The sequence below is a fragment of the Panthera leo genome, chromosome B1, assembly GCF_018350215.1.
Source record: "Panthera leo isolate Ple1 chromosome B1, P.leo_Ple1_pat1.1, whole genome shotgun sequence".
NCBI lineage: Eukaryota > Metazoa > Chordata > Mammalia > Carnivora > Felidae > Panthera > Panthera leo.
This window is the reverse complement of record NC_056682.1, coordinates 152,677,868-152,695,442: the sequence shown is the minus strand read 5'-3', so window position 1 is coordinate 152,695,442 and position 17,575 is coordinate 152,677,868. Positions and strand designations below refer to the sequence as shown.

Below are 17,575 nucleotides of genomic sequence, written 5' to 3'. Positions count from 1 at the left end.
CTCCTCTCTTTCCAATAGCAGAAGTCTTCATATCCCCAGGTTCCTAGAAGGAAGAGCCAAAGAAACACCATTTAACTAACAGCATAGAGGAAGCAGAAATAGGGCCATCAGTCCTAGGGTAGATTGACACTTAAAAAAAGAATTTGCCCTCGTTTTTCCAATCGAGTATTTCCATTGCCCTAATTCTTGTGTAAAATTTTGGCCACTAATCCTAGTAAGCATGGAAAACTTAACATACTATTCAGTATAGTATTTAGTTTCATTATGAATTTATTTAATAACAATTGTCCTATCAAATTGTGGGACATGCATATTGTATTTTAAACTGATACTTACTGTAGTCCAACTGACCTGTTGACCTAGGTCTGTAAAATAGAGAGTGACAATGGAGGAAGTTGCAATGCTTTGAATTGTTATGTAGTCCTTCAAAAAGGGCCCACCTTAAATAATAAGGAAATAGTAATTTAATACAATTTCAAGGTATAGTCATTTAAAAAAACACATTTTTTAATGTGAAACCTGTAAAAGCAAAGGATAAATTATACATAGAAATTTCAATGTATTATGAATATATAAAGTAAAATAAAATGTGAACAAACCCATTTTATAAGTGATATCAGCAATTTTTCAAATGTACAGTGGTTTCCCACCTCTACCTAAACAAAGTTCAGACCACCATCCGCTACTATCCTGTGTGTTCTGAGAAAATGTAATATTAGATAATATCATAATCAAATCTAATACAAGGTATTTTTATAGTATAATTTAGGGTATCAGTAGATATAGATGTCAACTGTTCTCTAAATGCTTTTATTATATGATAAATTAGTTAGGGTGAATACATTTTAGTGGTCATCGCAAAGCACTAGTGGAGTGACATGATATATGTTTTAGAAGATCTCTATGGATGCTGTGTGGAAACCGGGAGGAAGGGGAAGCAAGATTACTTAGGAAAAATTCAAATTCATCAAGCAGGGGACTTTTTTTTTTATCTTTATTTTTGAGAGAGAGAGAGAGGAGAGAGAGAGAGAGAGAGAGAGAGAGAGAGAATGAGTGGGGAGGGGCAGAGAGAGAAGGAGACACAGAATCTGAAGCAGGCTCCAGGCTCTGAGCTGTCAGCACACAATTCAATGCGGAGCTTGAACCCACGAACTGCAAGATTATGACCTGAACCAAAGTCGGATGCTTAATTGACTGAGCCACCCAGGTGCCCCATGCAGGGGACTTTTTGGATTAAGATGGCACTGATAGAGATGTTAAAAATGCATCAATTTTAGATCTGTTTTGAACACAGAGCAGGTTCAACTTGAGAGGAGAGTATATCAGTGAAATAAAGACAGCTCTTAGATTTTGACCTGAGCACTTAGGTGCATTATAATTTGGGGGTGGAAATTAAGATTTAAGTTAGGGCATGTTAAGTGTGTGATATTTATTAGACATTCAAGTAGGAGCTGTCAAATAGGCAGTTGGGTAAGTATGTCTGTAGATATTTGAAAGTCATTAACATTTAAAGCCATGCTGCTTGATGAGATTATTTATGTATTCAGTTTGGAAAAAGAATGGAAACTAAGACAGGTTTCTAGCACTCCAGGCTTTCAAAGTAATAAGAGAAACATACAGCAAAGATTACTTGGAGTTTCTCATGAAATAGGAGGAAAATAAATAGAACCGATGTCTTAGAAGACATGTAAAGGAAATGTTCCCTTCTTAATAATAAACACTAGATAAGTCTGGCATGTGTGTACTGAAAGATATGTACAAAGATATTCTTATTAAAATTATTTATAATTGCAAAACAATTGTAAAGACTTAAATGTTCATAAATGAGATAATGGTAAATATAATTTATTTTATTCAAAGATATACAGAAAATACACTAGAGCTAGATTAATCTCATAAGTATAATGCAATTATTATTGCCATTGTTGTTGTTTTGTTTATATTATTCTTTATGCTAATCTATTTGTGATTTATATTATCCTCAGTCATGAAAAAGTGTTATTTCATTCTCTTTTTTGCAAGACACATTGAATGTTGGTTTATGACTATTTTAGATTATTTACAGAATCCAATACATTGATTTGTAATTACAGGTATCTTAAAGTAAGGTAAAATATACAATTGATATATACTAATTTTGAATATTGTATTTGATAAATCCAATATGAATATAATAGGCTATCATTCCCTTGATCAGGTTATGTTATGTGGCTTCATAAAAGAGATTATTCAAGTGAGTCTGAGTTAATCATGTATTATTTAAATCTGCATGAATAGATAAGAGAAAGGAATTCAGGTTCAAAGTACTAGAGTACTAGGAATAAAGTACTAGAAAGATTTCTGGAATGAAGATGGAGAGGGCCACATGACAAGAATGCAAATAGTCTCTAGGAACTGAAATGGCCTAGGATGTGACAACTAGCCAGGAAATAGGAACCTCTGTCATACAACCACAAAACAACGTGAATTCTTCAAACAAGAATGAAGATGGAAATAGAATTTTCTAGAAGTCTTGAGATGAGAATTCAGCTCAACCAATACCTTGATCAGCTTTGTGATATTCTGAGCAGAGAAGCCAGCCATACTGTATCTTCAAGCTAATAAATGAGTGTTATTTTTAATTTGTTATATAGCAGTAGGAAGTTAATGCGACATAGATCAAGGTAAAGACTGATATAAAAATGGTCAATAATATCTTGACAATCATGTATGACAACAAGAAATGTTAATTGGAACAAAAGAATATGATAGCCTTGTAACACCAAAAAAAATGCTGAAAACATCTTTACAACATACATCTATGTATTGTCACCTTTGAGAAGGGGGTTCATTTCTATTCCTGTATCACTTGATGACTTCAAGGAACAGAGCATTGGAATATTTTTTATTATTTTTATTTTTTATTGGCATGTTTTTAAAATGTTGTCCCATCAATATGACATTTGAATAGAAGGAATTGAGAAAATCCAGGAATATCATTAATAATGCCACTCAGACTCAGTAATCCAGGAACTTTGCCTCTGGCCTTCTATGTCTATGTATGTTTTCCAAAGGGAGAGGAATATGTAGGGCCAAGAAAATATGCCTAAAACAGGAGCTGATGCTGTCTGTATTATGCTTCAGCATATATCATGCTTCAGCCACTTAAGGCCCCTGAATTTCCTGCCCAAATTAATTTAAACAAATCATCTTTCTTGGGCATTTCTTCCCAAAGTGGACCAGAATCTAGGGTATGTACCTAGGGGTTTTTCAAAGCTGTTGTATAAAGGGTGTGGATGATTGGAGCCAGCAATGGGAAGGACAGTGCTAACTCTTCACCTCTCTATTGTAGAAATCCAATAATTTTAAGACTTGAAAATTTAACTCTGTGCTTCCAGAACATTATTAAATATATTAATCAAGGTAGGAAGAGAGAACACATTTTAGTTACCAATTTGTGTGACAGATTTATTACAGAAATCAGAGTTCTTTACCATTCCCATATCTGCACCATTTGCAATATGAGTTTTAGTATCTCTTATTAAGACTTGGTGTCCATTTCCCCACTTCCTTGAATATAGGTTAGCCTAGTCACTCACTTTACCTAACAGAATGTAGGGCAAAGATCATGTGACACTTCCAAGCCTGGGCCTAAACAGTCCTTGAGTACTTGTATTCATTTGTTTGTACCCCTGATTCCACCATGAGAACAAGCTCACGATATTCCACTGAAGCCTGAGAAACCACATAGAGTAGAGAGGATTTGATTGGCTGAAGTTATGAGCAACCTAGACCAGACAGTCACCAAGAACCTACCAGCTGACGGCAGCTGATTGAGTGAACCTACACAAGTAAGGCCAAGTCCAGCTCAGCTCAGCACAATCCCCAAGCTAAATAAATATTTGCTCTTTTGCTCACAAAAAGCAATGTTTATTATTTTCTTTAGTTTTTGTGGTGTCTTTTGTGTGATGAAACTGTAAAAGACTAAATTTACATGATGTCATTGCTCACAGTACAAGTATTCTGACAAATATATTCTAGCAGGAAATATAGGTAAATATTGAGGACCTGCTTTGTTTCAGTGTTAAGTTTTATTTCCTTAATATTAATAGCTATAACATCAATCAGCTATAACTGATTGATAAAGCATCTACCATATGCCAACCATTATAGTGCTTTATAAACATAATCTTATTCAACACTTATAAAACAAAAACCAAACCATGAGTTTGGTTCTTTATTAGCTCCCCTTTACAAAAGAAAAGATCCTATAGATAGTTAAGTAAAAGGTTTAAAATTCTGCATTACTTCAAACAACTTCTTTCTACCATATCTTGCTTAGCCTGCTAAATTAATTGACTCTTTTTTTCAAATATGACATCATACTTTTATTCAAGGACACTTAATGGCTATATTTCATTTAGATTATACCCTGTAAATGTATGTGAGGAGAAATCAAGTAAATACATGCGAGGAGGAAGTAAAAAGTCATATTCACCAGGAAGGTTGAACTAACAGAAATTCCAGTTCCTTATAGTGTTCTTCAAACTGAGTTATATTTTACATTGATGCCTGTGGCATTCTAGAGTCATCATTATATACTAGTCAAGTTCAGAAAACAATATCACTATATAATTTTATATTACTTAGCATCTATGTGTTGAACTACATTTATATGCTCGGCATATATTAGGCTCTGCAGAGGCAAAAATAAACAAGATAATGAGTCTTCTCTTTTAGACTCTAGGAATTTGTCTTGGACATTTGAGCTTGGAAGAATTTGGGACCATCAGGAAAGTGTGACTTCCAAGAATACCATGTATTCCTATGTTTTCAGCATAGAGGTTTCAAAGAAAGGTGTAATGTCTAAGAAACAATGAAAGCAAACACGACAGCTTAGATCCAAAGAAATCATCATTTGTCCTTGAGTAATGGTAATATGAGAGAAAAGATGGCCTGAATATTAGCAAAAGTACAAGGAAGAAAAAAAGAAGGTCGTTCATTACAGTGTAAAATAATTAGAGATTGAAATTCCTTAATAGATGTGTATTGTAGATTTACTATAATTGACTTCAAGTAAGTATTTTCTAAAACTTATAACAGCTCTTCTTGAACAAGTCCAAATTTAAGATCAAGTTGATGTAATGTTAATTACAATGATTCTTAAGAGAGCTAACTTTTAAGTGTATCTATTTATAAATTTTCTGAATGGAAAATAGGATTTGACAGTTTGAGAAACTTGAGGCTTAATACTGGATATAATATTTTCCCTAAAATTAATTCATTTCTGCTCCTCATTACCTCATTTATTTTGCTTTAAGTAGAAAATAAGAAAAAGAAAGAAAGAAAAAGAAAAAAAGAAAGAGAGAAAAAGAAATTGCTGACCAGTATCCCTGAGAACCTATTAGGAGGTAGTAGGATGAGAGAAAAAAGCAGTAAAACTTTTAGAGATAGAAAGATGTTAGTTCAGATCCTGCATCCAATGCATGTTGACAGTGAATATGTGAAAATTATCTTCTTGAGACTAAAATTCCTCATCCATAAAAATGGAGCACTAGCTTATTGGGAGAATCAATTGATATAATTGATTTACAGCACTTATTACAATGCCTGTCATTTAGTAAGTGATAAATAAATATTAGCTATTGATGAGAGAAAAGGGATTCCAAATTAAATAAATAGATCAATGAAATTTGATTCTTACCTCGTTCTAGCTGCAGGCCAACTCTAGAAGGGTACAACTTCGGACCTGTTCAATGAAAAATAATAGCATTTAGTTGTCAACACAAGTGTCAACACAGTTTAAAATCCATTAGTTTCTTTGGCTAAATACTTAGAGTGCAATCGGTGGGTCATAGGGTAGTTCTATTTCTAACTTTTTTGAGGAAACTTCATATCGTTCTCCAGAGTGGCTGCATCAGTTTGCATTCCCACCAACAGTGCAAGGAGAGTTCCCATTTCTCCACATCTTCAGCAACACCTGTTGTTTCTTGTGTTGTTAATTTTAGCCATTCTGAGTGGTGTGCAGTGATATCTCATTGTGGTTTTGATTTGCATTTCTCTGATGATGAGTGATGTTGAGCATCTTTTCAAATGTCTGTTAGCCATCTCGATGTCTTCTTTGGAAAAATGTCTATTCATGTCTTCTGACCATTTTTCATTTGGATTATTCATCTTTGGGTGTTGAGTTTGATAAATTCTTTACATATTTTGAATACAAATCCTTTATCAGATATGTTATTTGCAAATATCTTCTCCCATTCCACTGGTTTCCTTTTAGTTTTGTTGATTGTTTCCTTCCCTGTGCAATTTTTTATCATGATGAAGTCCCAATAGTTCATTATTGCTTTTGTTTCTTTTGACTCAGGAGACATATCCAGAAAGAAGTTGCTACAGCTAATGTCAAAGAGGTTACTGCCCGTGTTCTTCACGGATTTTCACGGTTTCAGGTATCACATTTACATCTTTAACTCTATGATCCAGCAATTGCATCACTAGGTATTTACCCAAAGTACTAATTCAAAGGGATACATGGATATGTTATATATAACAGCATTGTCTACTATAGTCAGATTATGGAAACAGCCCAAGTGTCCATCAACTGATGAATGGGTAAAGAAGAAGTAGTATATACATACAATGGAATATTACTCAACCAGAAAAAGAATGAAATATTTCCATTTGCAGCAATGTGGATGGAGTTAAAGAGTATCATGCTAAGTAAAATAAGTCAGTCAGAGAAAGGCAAATACCATATAACTTCACTCCTATGTAGAATTTAACAAACAAAACAATCATAAGCTAAAATAAAGGGAGGCAAAGCAAGCAACAGACTTGTTAACTATAAATAACAAACTGATGGTTGCCAGGGAGGGGGGGAGTAGAGTGACGAGTTAAATAGATGATGAGGATTAAGGAGTGTACTTGTAGTGATGAGTACCAGCTGTTGTATGGAAGTGTTGAATCACTAAATTGTACATGTCAATCTAATATTACACCGTATGCTAACTAAATGGAATTTAAATGGAGTTTTTAAAAATGAATAATGCAACTAAAAATGGGCAGAAGACATGAATAGGCATCACCCCCTCCCCCAATAAATCTAAGAGTTTCTATTGAACAGCAGATTCGATCTTAGGAAGTGCATATAGAAGTTATCCAGTGTCATAAATGGAGATAGTAGTTACTCTTGCAGTGTGCTGATGAGCAGTAGTGGATAGTTCTGGAAGAAAGCATGATGTGAGCCTTATGGGTGATAATTTTCTGTTTTTCAATTTAAGAACTGGCTACATAGATGTGTTCAATTTGTCGACCTGTACCAAGGTATACGACATAGAATTTATGCACTTTTAAGTAAGTTATTCTTCAACAAAATGCTTCAGCATCTTCATTTGACACTAAAGAACTTTGATCTCATTAATTTTTTAACATTTTTTAAAAAATTTATTCATTTTTGAGAGTGAGAGAGACAGAGCATGAGCAGGGGATGGGCAGAGAGAGAGAGGGAGACATAGAATCCGAAGCAAGCTCTGAGCTGTCAACACAGGGCCTGACGTGGGGCTCGAACTCACAGACTGCAAGATCATGACCTGAGCTAAAGTTGGACGCTTAACCAACTGAGCCACCCAGGAACCCCAAATTAAATTTTCAAAAAAATATTGGCACCTGAAAGTGGGTTATTTTCTTTATCAAGAGTAAAGCACACAATTGGAATAATATGTGTTATTGACTTTTAATAATTATGGGCCTATTGATCATAACAGAAAATCACTTTAATTTAGTATCTTCTCCTACTACTGTTAGGAATAAATACATAGTTTACTAAAGAATTCTACCTGGACAAAGAAATCAAAACATACTTACTATACACAGCCACAATGGAAAAATTGGCTCATAATTACCAGAATATAATTATTTTCTCTTAAAATGAATTCTGTTATTATTTTAAAGTTTGTATTGAAAATTTAATTCTTAACTTTAATATCCAATGTTAAGCAAATTAACTTGATTTATAATAAATTAACAGAAGAATATTGACAAAGGAACATTCCACATTGCTCTTTTGTTTTCAAAACATTACTCTTAAAAGTGGCAGTAAGAGTGATGATAATGTGACATAACTAGACTATTGCAATAAATTCTATCTAAATTTACTGTAAAAGACAATTTATACATGTACATTATCTTGGACAAATAATTCATACGTCAAAAATTATAATCACAAGTTTAAAATTATTTAGAATTATATTTAAACCAAACTTAGTAATAGCATGACAAATAAGCAGGCACAAAATTTAAATTTGGCATTTGATTTTTTTAAAATTAGAAAATATGCAGATAAAGACACTTTCTTTTTTTTGTATTTACTAATACAATTATTATTTATATAGGCACTTGTTCTGGAATGTGTATTAACATTATTTGCTGAAAATCTTTTAAAATATTTACTTTTATTACTGTTAGTGAAATCTGTCAAAGAAGATATGATGCAAATGCATACATCACAGGCTTCTATAAGTTTAAATGAGTTTCCAATATGGGTATTGGAGAAAATACAAAGCTAATGGGAATCCATTTATATTGAACATTAGTCATTTAGGACCTATGATGGGTGAACATAAGCTGTCAATTTCTGTCCATTTTAATAATATTCACAAGAAACACTGCTTTCGATAGTTATTTCATGATGCCTCCTATGGTGGAAATGCAAAATTATCATTTGAAGCCCATAGATATGTCTATGATCTAGATGAGTGAATAATGGTTGAATCCACAAAGATTCATCAGAGAAGTTAGAAGCTCTAAACTCTTTCAGGGAAATCCATGTCCTCCCAAGTCTCTCAGCATGGATAAACTATAAAACTACTTATGAAATAAACTTGGCATTTATAGGTTATAACCTTTGAACATTGTGTCCTAGTGAAAAAGTTATTAACTGTCTATATAAGTCTTTAGATTAGTTTCAGTCACCTTTTCAAAGAGCAAAGCATACATTTGCTGAAATGTTCTGTGCTTATTGTGGTGAGGTGGAATACGTTCGAAGAATGGCAGAAAAAGACAGTTTATAAACATAAATTATAAAGAACATATGTTGCATAAGGATTTTTAGCATGGATGAATAGTCTAAAATATTATTTGTAATGTATTAGTACATTGAAGATAGACAACTGGCATAGAGATGAATTACAACAACATAAGAGATCTAATGCATCTGTGTGTCTAAAGTTGTCAAGATATTAAACTTGATCTGCGTAACTTTTTTTGTATTTTAGCCATGACTTACAGTTCTTTCCTTGATAATTGAAAGTGTTTATATCACTAATGGATTAACATTCCAAATGAGTAATATATATAATTTGATATATATGTAGTTCAGTATGTAATTCAAATATACTTATTTTAATATACTTATTAAATATACTTATTTTAATAAGGTAGTGTTTTCCAAACTGCTGGTTGTGACCCATTAGTAAATTGGAAAAAAGGAATCAATATTATTCTTAGCATTACAAAAAGAAATAGAATAGAATAGAATAGAATAGAATAGAATAGAATAGAATAAGTAGAGATGGATCATCATGACACTGAATAAAATATATTGGAATAAACTCTAAATAGGTTAAGTGTTACTTCATGAACTTTCATTCAATATTTTAAATTTTGTAAATACATTGTATTTTTATAAGACCAATAAGCATTTCACATTCTGATTCATAGTCAAAAAGTTTTGAAATCCAAGAATCTAAAAGATTTCAATTTCCTAAACTAATTTCTATTTGTATACAGCATTCACATAGAAAGAAAAACTAGTGATTGAATTAAATTCCATAAGATTAAACAGATTCAAAATATTTGATTATTTTACTTCTTCAAAAATATTTTTTGATTTGCATTATTAAGAAGAACAATAATACAAATTATATAGGATATATATCACATAAAATATGTCATCAGCCATATTCACTCAAGTAATATGTGCCTGATGCCTGCCTTTGCTTTCTTGTAATGTAAGACTGTGTTACTTGCCATCATTTTTATTATGATTTAAACTCCTCTTGTTTGATGTTGTTCAACAGTATAAAAATGCTCCACTTGTATTTTTAGAGGTACAATTTTATTTTATTTTTTTAAAGATTCCTTTTTTTTTTAAGTTTATTTATTTATTTTGAGAGAGAGCAAGTGAGAGCAAGCTAGGGGCAGAGGGAGAGAGGGAGAGGAGAGACTCCCAAGCAGACTCCATGCTGTCAGCCCAGAGCCCAATGTGGGACTCATACTTATGAACCTCAAGATCATGACCTGACCCAAAACCAAGAGTCAGACACTTACCTGACTGAGCCACTCAGGTGCTTCTAGAGGTACAATTTTAAAAATTGGTAATAGATAAATGAAATGTTTGCTTCTTGACTTGCTAGTAGAATCCACTCTATCTTTGTATATATGAAAATATAGAGCCAATTAATAGGTCATACAGACTAAAGCATACATCAAGTTATTAGCATGGTATAGTTTGAAAGATGTGAAAAATTATTATTGATAGTTGTTGATTACAGATGGTATTAAATATTTAACTGAAATCTAAGTTTATATTATTGCTGAAAGAAGAGAAATTTAGAAGAAAAATGGGAGAATTTTTCAGAAATACTAAGTATCCTTCATGACCTGGAACACTTATGTTCTCACTTATGACCCTAGGTAAAACCTTAGCCTTACTCCTACTCTTTTCTTGATTTCACCAGTCTCACTAGGAAGAAGTTCTGAGAACAGTTTAGAATTAAGGAAATTTAATTCAAGTAATGAAACCTCCATAGTAGACCATAGAGACTTCTGGGAATGGAGAAAATGGTGATCAATTTTTGTTGTTTACATCCTGGTTTCTTTGTGGTTGGTGTTGTGAGATGGTACAAAGAATAAATAGAAGCAGAATATAATACTGAGAAGTATGCTATTCAGAGCTGGCTTTGTTCAAGAGTTTAGTGCAAGAAAGATATAGGTCTAAAAGTTTCTACTTGGCTCAGTTTAATTCCTCAAGATTCCAAAACTGGATGTAGACAGTAATAAGCAAATTTGACAAGCTGGTTCACTGTGACCTGCCACTAGATACACATGTGGTGATCAATGCCAATCTTGGAGATGACAGTTCCAGAGAGTTAGAAGAAAAGAAGGTTTATTTTCAAATAATTGATATATGCAAGTTATTATAAAATAGATTCTAAGTAGTCTGAAAAATAATGAAACCTGTCAACAAAACCTTTAGGTAATAAGCCTCAAGAAAATGTAGCATTATTTTTTTAAGTAATCTCTATGATCAGGGTAGCACTTGAATTCACAACGCCAAGATGAAGAGTCACATCCTGTACCAATTGAGCCAGCCAGGTGCTCTAAGACAACATAGCATTATAAATTAAAGTGAATCAACTGTTCTTTGTAGTAACCAATTTGAAAGAAAGAGTAAATTGTATGTGTATATGATTATACTATATAATACACTATGCAATATATGTATATATGTTTGTATAATTTATAGTTGTTTATATAAATAGAAGCTTATTTGACAAATATGAATAAACTTTATAGAAATCAAATTTATCAGAGGCACCAGGGTGCCTCAATTGGTTGATCATAAGACTTTTGATTTAGGCTTAGGTCATGATCTCACAATTTGTGGGATTGAGCCCTGCATCGGGCTCTGCACAGATAAGAGTGGAGCCTGCTTGGGATTCTCTTTCTCCCTCTCTCTCTGCCCCTCCCCGACTTGTGCATGTGCTTTCTCTCTCTCTCTCTCTCTCTCTCTCTCTCTCTCTCTCTCTCTCTCAAAATAAACAAGTAAACTTTAAAAAGAAAGAAATCAAATTTATCACCAACTCATTCTTGGTAATAAAAAATTATGGAATGATAGTATAGCCAATTAGACCAGGGAGAAGAGAGAATTAGTCATTTGGAATATGGACCAGAGGAAATTACTCAGAAAGTAAAAACATGAAAGGATTAATTAAATGTGAAAAGCAGATTAAAAGAATAGGGGCTATGGGGCACCTCGGGGGCTCAGTCGATTAAGCATCCTACTTTGGCTCAGGTCATGATCTTGTGGTTTGTGAGTTCAAGCCCTGCATCATGCTCTGTGCTGACAGGTTGGAGCCTGGAGCCTGCTTCAGATTCTGTGTCCCCTCTCTCTCTGCCTCTCCCCCACTCACACTCTGTCTCTCTCTCCCTCAAAATAAATGAAGATTAAAAAAGAAAAAAAAGAATAGGGGCTAAAATTGGACAATATATTAGAGATACGCAAGCATAAGCAAAAAATTTTATTAATTATAATGGTAAACTATATATTCTTTCTTATTCATCCTATTGAGGACAACTAGAAAAGTATGGCAAAATATTTTATCAAAATCTCCACAGAGTAATTAAGAAAATGAATAATTATGAAGCCAAGCTCCAGCAGGAAGGGAAGCTCAGAAAACTGAGTCCAACAACTGGAGCCACATTCCCCAAAGGATATCTGCTTGTACTAGAAGAGGTGAACAGGAATTCCCACAGACTCACAAGTTTAAGGGGACAAAAAAGCAGACTTTATGCTCAATTGAAAAGTAGAAACCCTGGTAAAAGCCCAATATCTCAATTAGTATTGTAAAATAAGGGCAAATCAGAAATAAACCAGTTCCTATAGGAAATGAAGCTGAATTTTGAATCATCTCAATCCCTGTTTGCATTCAAGTGATCTGTAATCTCCAAGGTCCAGCTCTCCTACCCAAGGAAGTAAAAAATAAATCATCTATGGAGGCAGATAATTTCATTCAGAGTCTTCTATTTTCTTTACATATTTTCATATATTTCCATATTTCATGTGGCAATTAAACTGACAGCAGACTTCTAAATAGCAACAACAAAAGGTATTGGACAAATAGTTTTTAAATGGAGTATCTTGTAAAGATAACATAAAATAAGGAGTATTACAGTAAGAAATCCTATACTCTATAGACCCTTTCTGTCTTTTGGTAGATAAACATCTAAAGGATCAACTTCCATAAAAATAAATAAGTACCAAGACTAAGAGATAAGATAAACTAAATGATACTCAGTACAGGAACTGACATATATATGGATAATTCTATAAAAAATATCATAATATCTATATAACTCATTTATATAAAATATAGATAACAGTCATAATAGTGTATATGTATATGCAGAAACAAAATACTGTATAACAATAATTACAAAATGAAAAGCATTCTTTGGACTAGAGCATTCTAAATACCTTAGATTATTTCAGAAGAATGTAGGAATATTGATCAATCTCAAATTTTGATAAAAGGATTTTTTTTAACTTTGAACAGTTTATTAGTAAAATTTCCTATTTCTATTAAGCCAAACTTTCTCTTAATAACTTCCACATATATTAGTTGATCTGGTATCCAAAGTATACAACTTTTTCTTTTCCTGTCAGGCAAAAGATGTGTTCTGATTACAAAGTTCTCATATGTACAAAATAAAATTAAAGTACAGGACGTGTCAACCAAGTAATGGAATCCTAAATAGGAAACATGATGTCATGACAGAATGTCCTGTACACTTTGCTTACCACTTTGTTTATGTTTTATTATTTAGTACTGCCATAGTCTTTCCAAACAATACAATCCTATAAGCAAGCCTGAACAACAGGGCAGACACATGAATTCCGCTTCCTTTTTTATAAGAAATAAGCATCAAGTATGTTATACAAATCTCTTATGTACCAAAATATTGGCTGCTGATTTAATATTGTTGGTTGAGTTGTTCTATTTGTTAGAAATGATCCATTCAGTACAGTACTTCACTAAAACTAAATGGGCCATTCTCTTCCTTGTAAACCATTTCTTTGTAGTCTTATAAATGCCACCTACATAATTAAGTGATCACGTTAAAACAGAATCAAGGAAGCCTGTAAGATATGAAATGTGGAATAACGTTTATATATCTGAAAAATAAAAGAACCATTTCCTATCTCACCCCAACAACGACAAAATGTTTTAACAGTAAAACCGGCACCAACCAATGCATATAATTTTGCTGACCTTGAAAAGAAAATGCATCTGCTAAAGAATTTGCTATTACAAAGTGCTCAAATAAGAAAGACAGAGTGCTATCACACTGTATAATCAGCAATCACAAAGCAAGGCTCCTTCAGGAAAACAGACATGGTTCTAAAAATGGAAAATTTAAAAGCTGCATAAAAAATATTCAGAATTATAAAATAAAAGAGAGCATGAAAGCAAGAGGCATAAAGTAACAAGCCAATTTCATAGTAAATGCAAGGCATAAAGCAAGAATAATGTGAGGCACGGAGAACACGCAGAGTATAACCTGACTGATTCGTTATCTTCACTGGCTTAAATTTATAGCCAGTTTGTTCAGCAAATTACCCACTAAACTTCTAAGAAACTACTAGCATTGATCATCATGCCTATATTCCCATTTACATTGGACACCATCAGCTGCCAAGTCTCCCAGTATATCCACCAGCACAATGACACTTCTCCCAATTTTGCTTTGCACAACCACTAATCAGACCTGATTGTCCACTTCTCCATGCCTTCTAATACTCCCCCAATGTACTTTAAGGCACTCCTACTCTGTCAACAGCAAAGCCTTCTAAATGATCAATCACTCAAATAAGTCCCTCTAACTTCTTACTTTAATAGAAAAGTTCTCTGCATATCTTTCAACTAGTATTTATTATTGACATTAAACTTATCCAATTTTGGGCATGAAAATGTATAAGGAATCCTCCTTGCTTTAAATGCTGTTTCCAAAACATTTTTCTCCATTCTCCTTGTGGATTTCATATATTCAGACTTTACTACCTAATTTTATTTCTTCTTGTTGCCATCTATGATGGACTGGTCTTTCCACTTAAAACACTCATGGAGAACACACTATCCACCATTACTTATTTATTATTGTTGGTGATTTAAATATAACTTTGAAATATTCTTTGATACTTCAAATATTTTCCAACAATTACCATATTATTATTATTATTTCTCCCACATGTCCATTCCTCTCTAGGCTCAATCCTAGGGTCCAATAACACACTAATGAAAAATCTACTACTTTGCACTACTCTCCCTCTCTCTCACTACCTGGCAAACACTAAACCCTGAATTATTCAATTGTTGGTGTCTAAATCGGAGTTTCTGGATGATTCCTGTACAGAGAGAATCTCCCTGTTGCTATCCAATGGAGCAGATCCCAGTATTATTTTCCAGTTACTTTTTTTCATTACCCTGTTTTTGTCTTCCTATCTAAAATTATTTATGCACTCTTAAAGATGTTTCTACCTCCATAAGAACAGACAGATGCAATCATTTTTATTACCATTGTATATGCGTTAATTAGAAGACTGCCAGGCACAGAGGAGTTTTATAGGATTTGAATAAACATATGGCCTCTTATTGAAGAAGAATTAGTAGAAGTTATATATGCATATTCAATAAAATGTGAAATTAGTTACTATATAATAAATCATTTTTCCTACATAAAAAGTCAGTATTCCTTTTCTAGTTAACTGCAAAGTAGATAGTCACTGTCTGGACTTAACTCTTGGTGCAAAAATCTACTGGCTATCTTATTTATCCTAGGCAAGTTAACTCTGTGAATTTTATTTTTCTCATCTGCTAAGCAAAAATATTTAAAGAAATAGATATATAACGAAAGTATCTAATAGGGATGTTGTGATTGTTAAATGAGATGTTTGCGAAGTACCAGAAACTATTAAAAACTACCTTAAAATGTTTTACTAACTAATTTTTTTTTGGAGGGAGGGAGAGAGAGAGAGAGAGAGAGAGAGAGAGAAAGAGAATGTTAAGTAGTCTCCATGCCCAGCACAGGGTCTGATGCAGGTCTCAAACTCATGACATTGAGATCATGACCTGAGCCAAAATCAAGAGTCAAACACAACTGAGCCACCCAGGCACCCCCACAATATGTTAACTTTAATTTTAACATTTTAAATATTTATTTTTGAGAGAGAGACAGAGAGAAAGCGTGAGCAGGAGTGGGGAAGAAAGAGGGAGACACATAGTCCGAAGCAGGCTGCAGGTCCCGAGCTGTCAGCACAGAGCCCCACATGCGGCTGGAACCCATGAACCATGAGATCATGACCTGAGCCGAAGTTGGCCCCTCAAAGGACTGAGCCACCCAGGTGCCCTATGTTAACTTTAATTGTAAAAGAAAACAACATAAAACCTTGTAGTTGTTTGTACAGATAAAAGATTTTCGCTAACAAATGATATTTGCATTCTTGGAATACATTTTCTGCAAAATCATACCCTGAAAATAACAGGTATGAAGAGTAGTTAGGACCAGAGTATTAAAACCTGTACAACTCTGTATTGTGTTTACTAAGAGATACCAGTAATGATCATAATAAAAATACCAGTACAGCTGAAAAGGTGTTTAAAAAAAAAAATAAATAACGGGAAAATGAGACTTTACCTTGTTTTAATAAAGTAAAAGAAAAGTTGATGGAATTGTATGTAAGAAATATTTGAAAGAGCTGAATAATAAGGTGGAAAAAGACAATAGACACTTACAAGGCAGAGCACATGGGCAAATTGAGTCAGGTAAGAAAAAGATATTGTGATATTGTATCTATTTGTCTGTAATGTAATGTGTTCATGTTGTTTTCTGCATTAAACTGCTATTGGTGGTTGGTTCAAAATGATACTATGCTCAGAAAAAAAAAAAGGGTATGAACAGTTGTAAATTCCACATCAGGCTAATATCATTCCTGAATTTATATAAACTGATTATTTGTCACAAATAGATACGCCTAGTAAACAATCAAGAAGTAGAAATAATCTCATAGTCAAAATGTAGTTGTTATTTAACAGGAACAATACTCAGAAAACATTCCCCACCCACCCCTCAAATTATCTATTAAATACATTTTTCTTTACTGCCACCAAGAAACATACCCACCCACATACATATAGAGTATGAAAAAATTATGAGGGCCTTATGTGCCATGAGGAGCTTGAACTTGATGCTGAAAGTACCAGGGTAGCAGGGATAAGATACTAGAGCAGATCAGTGTGTGAGGAAATATATCCAAAACTATAATTGGTATCTAGAATAAAAATTACAGAGACTTGTACTGTGATTATGAGAAGGCAATGTGCAAATTTCAGATATACTAATTGTACAGAATTGCTATTTGTTTTTAGTAACAGTCACTCATTTAATTGAAAAGAAATAGAAAGAAAGCTACATTTTAACACCCAATCCAAGGATTTTAATAAATGTAATATGGCTGTATGCACACATATGTGCATAGTACCACACACCTATATACATACACAAATAGTTGCTCTTATTATTAAAATATTCTGTTTATTTTAGAGTTAGGCAAGTTTACATTAACTTGCCATTTCCCAAACCCAATAGCTTCAAATATAAACAGAACGGTTAGGATGAATATGGTTTCTCATTAACGAATTGTGGCAAATACTGAGAAGTCCAAAAACAATTTCAGCAGAGTCAGATAAACAGTTGAGAAGTTTAAAATCATCTATGTTAAGAAACCCTGGGCATTTTTACATTGCAAAATAATTCAGTA

General features: G+C 33.1%; 1 protein-coding gene across 1 annotated transcript in view; it reads right to left on the bottom strand.

Annotated features, from left to right (window-relative positions):
* TECRL (trans-2,3-enoyl-CoA reductase like) overlaps positions 1-17,575 on the bottom strand; it is a 97,396-nt gene that overhangs the window by 36,876 nt on the left and 42,945 nt on the right. The window contains exons 3-4 of the mRNA XM_042936276.1: positions 5,684-5,728; positions 337-440 (exon numbers count right to left, since the gene is read on the bottom strand). Coding sequence (XP_042792210.1) covers positions 337-440; positions 5,684-5,728 — 149 coding nt within the window. The remainder of the gene's footprint in view (positions 1-336; positions 441-5,683; positions 5,729-17,575) is intronic.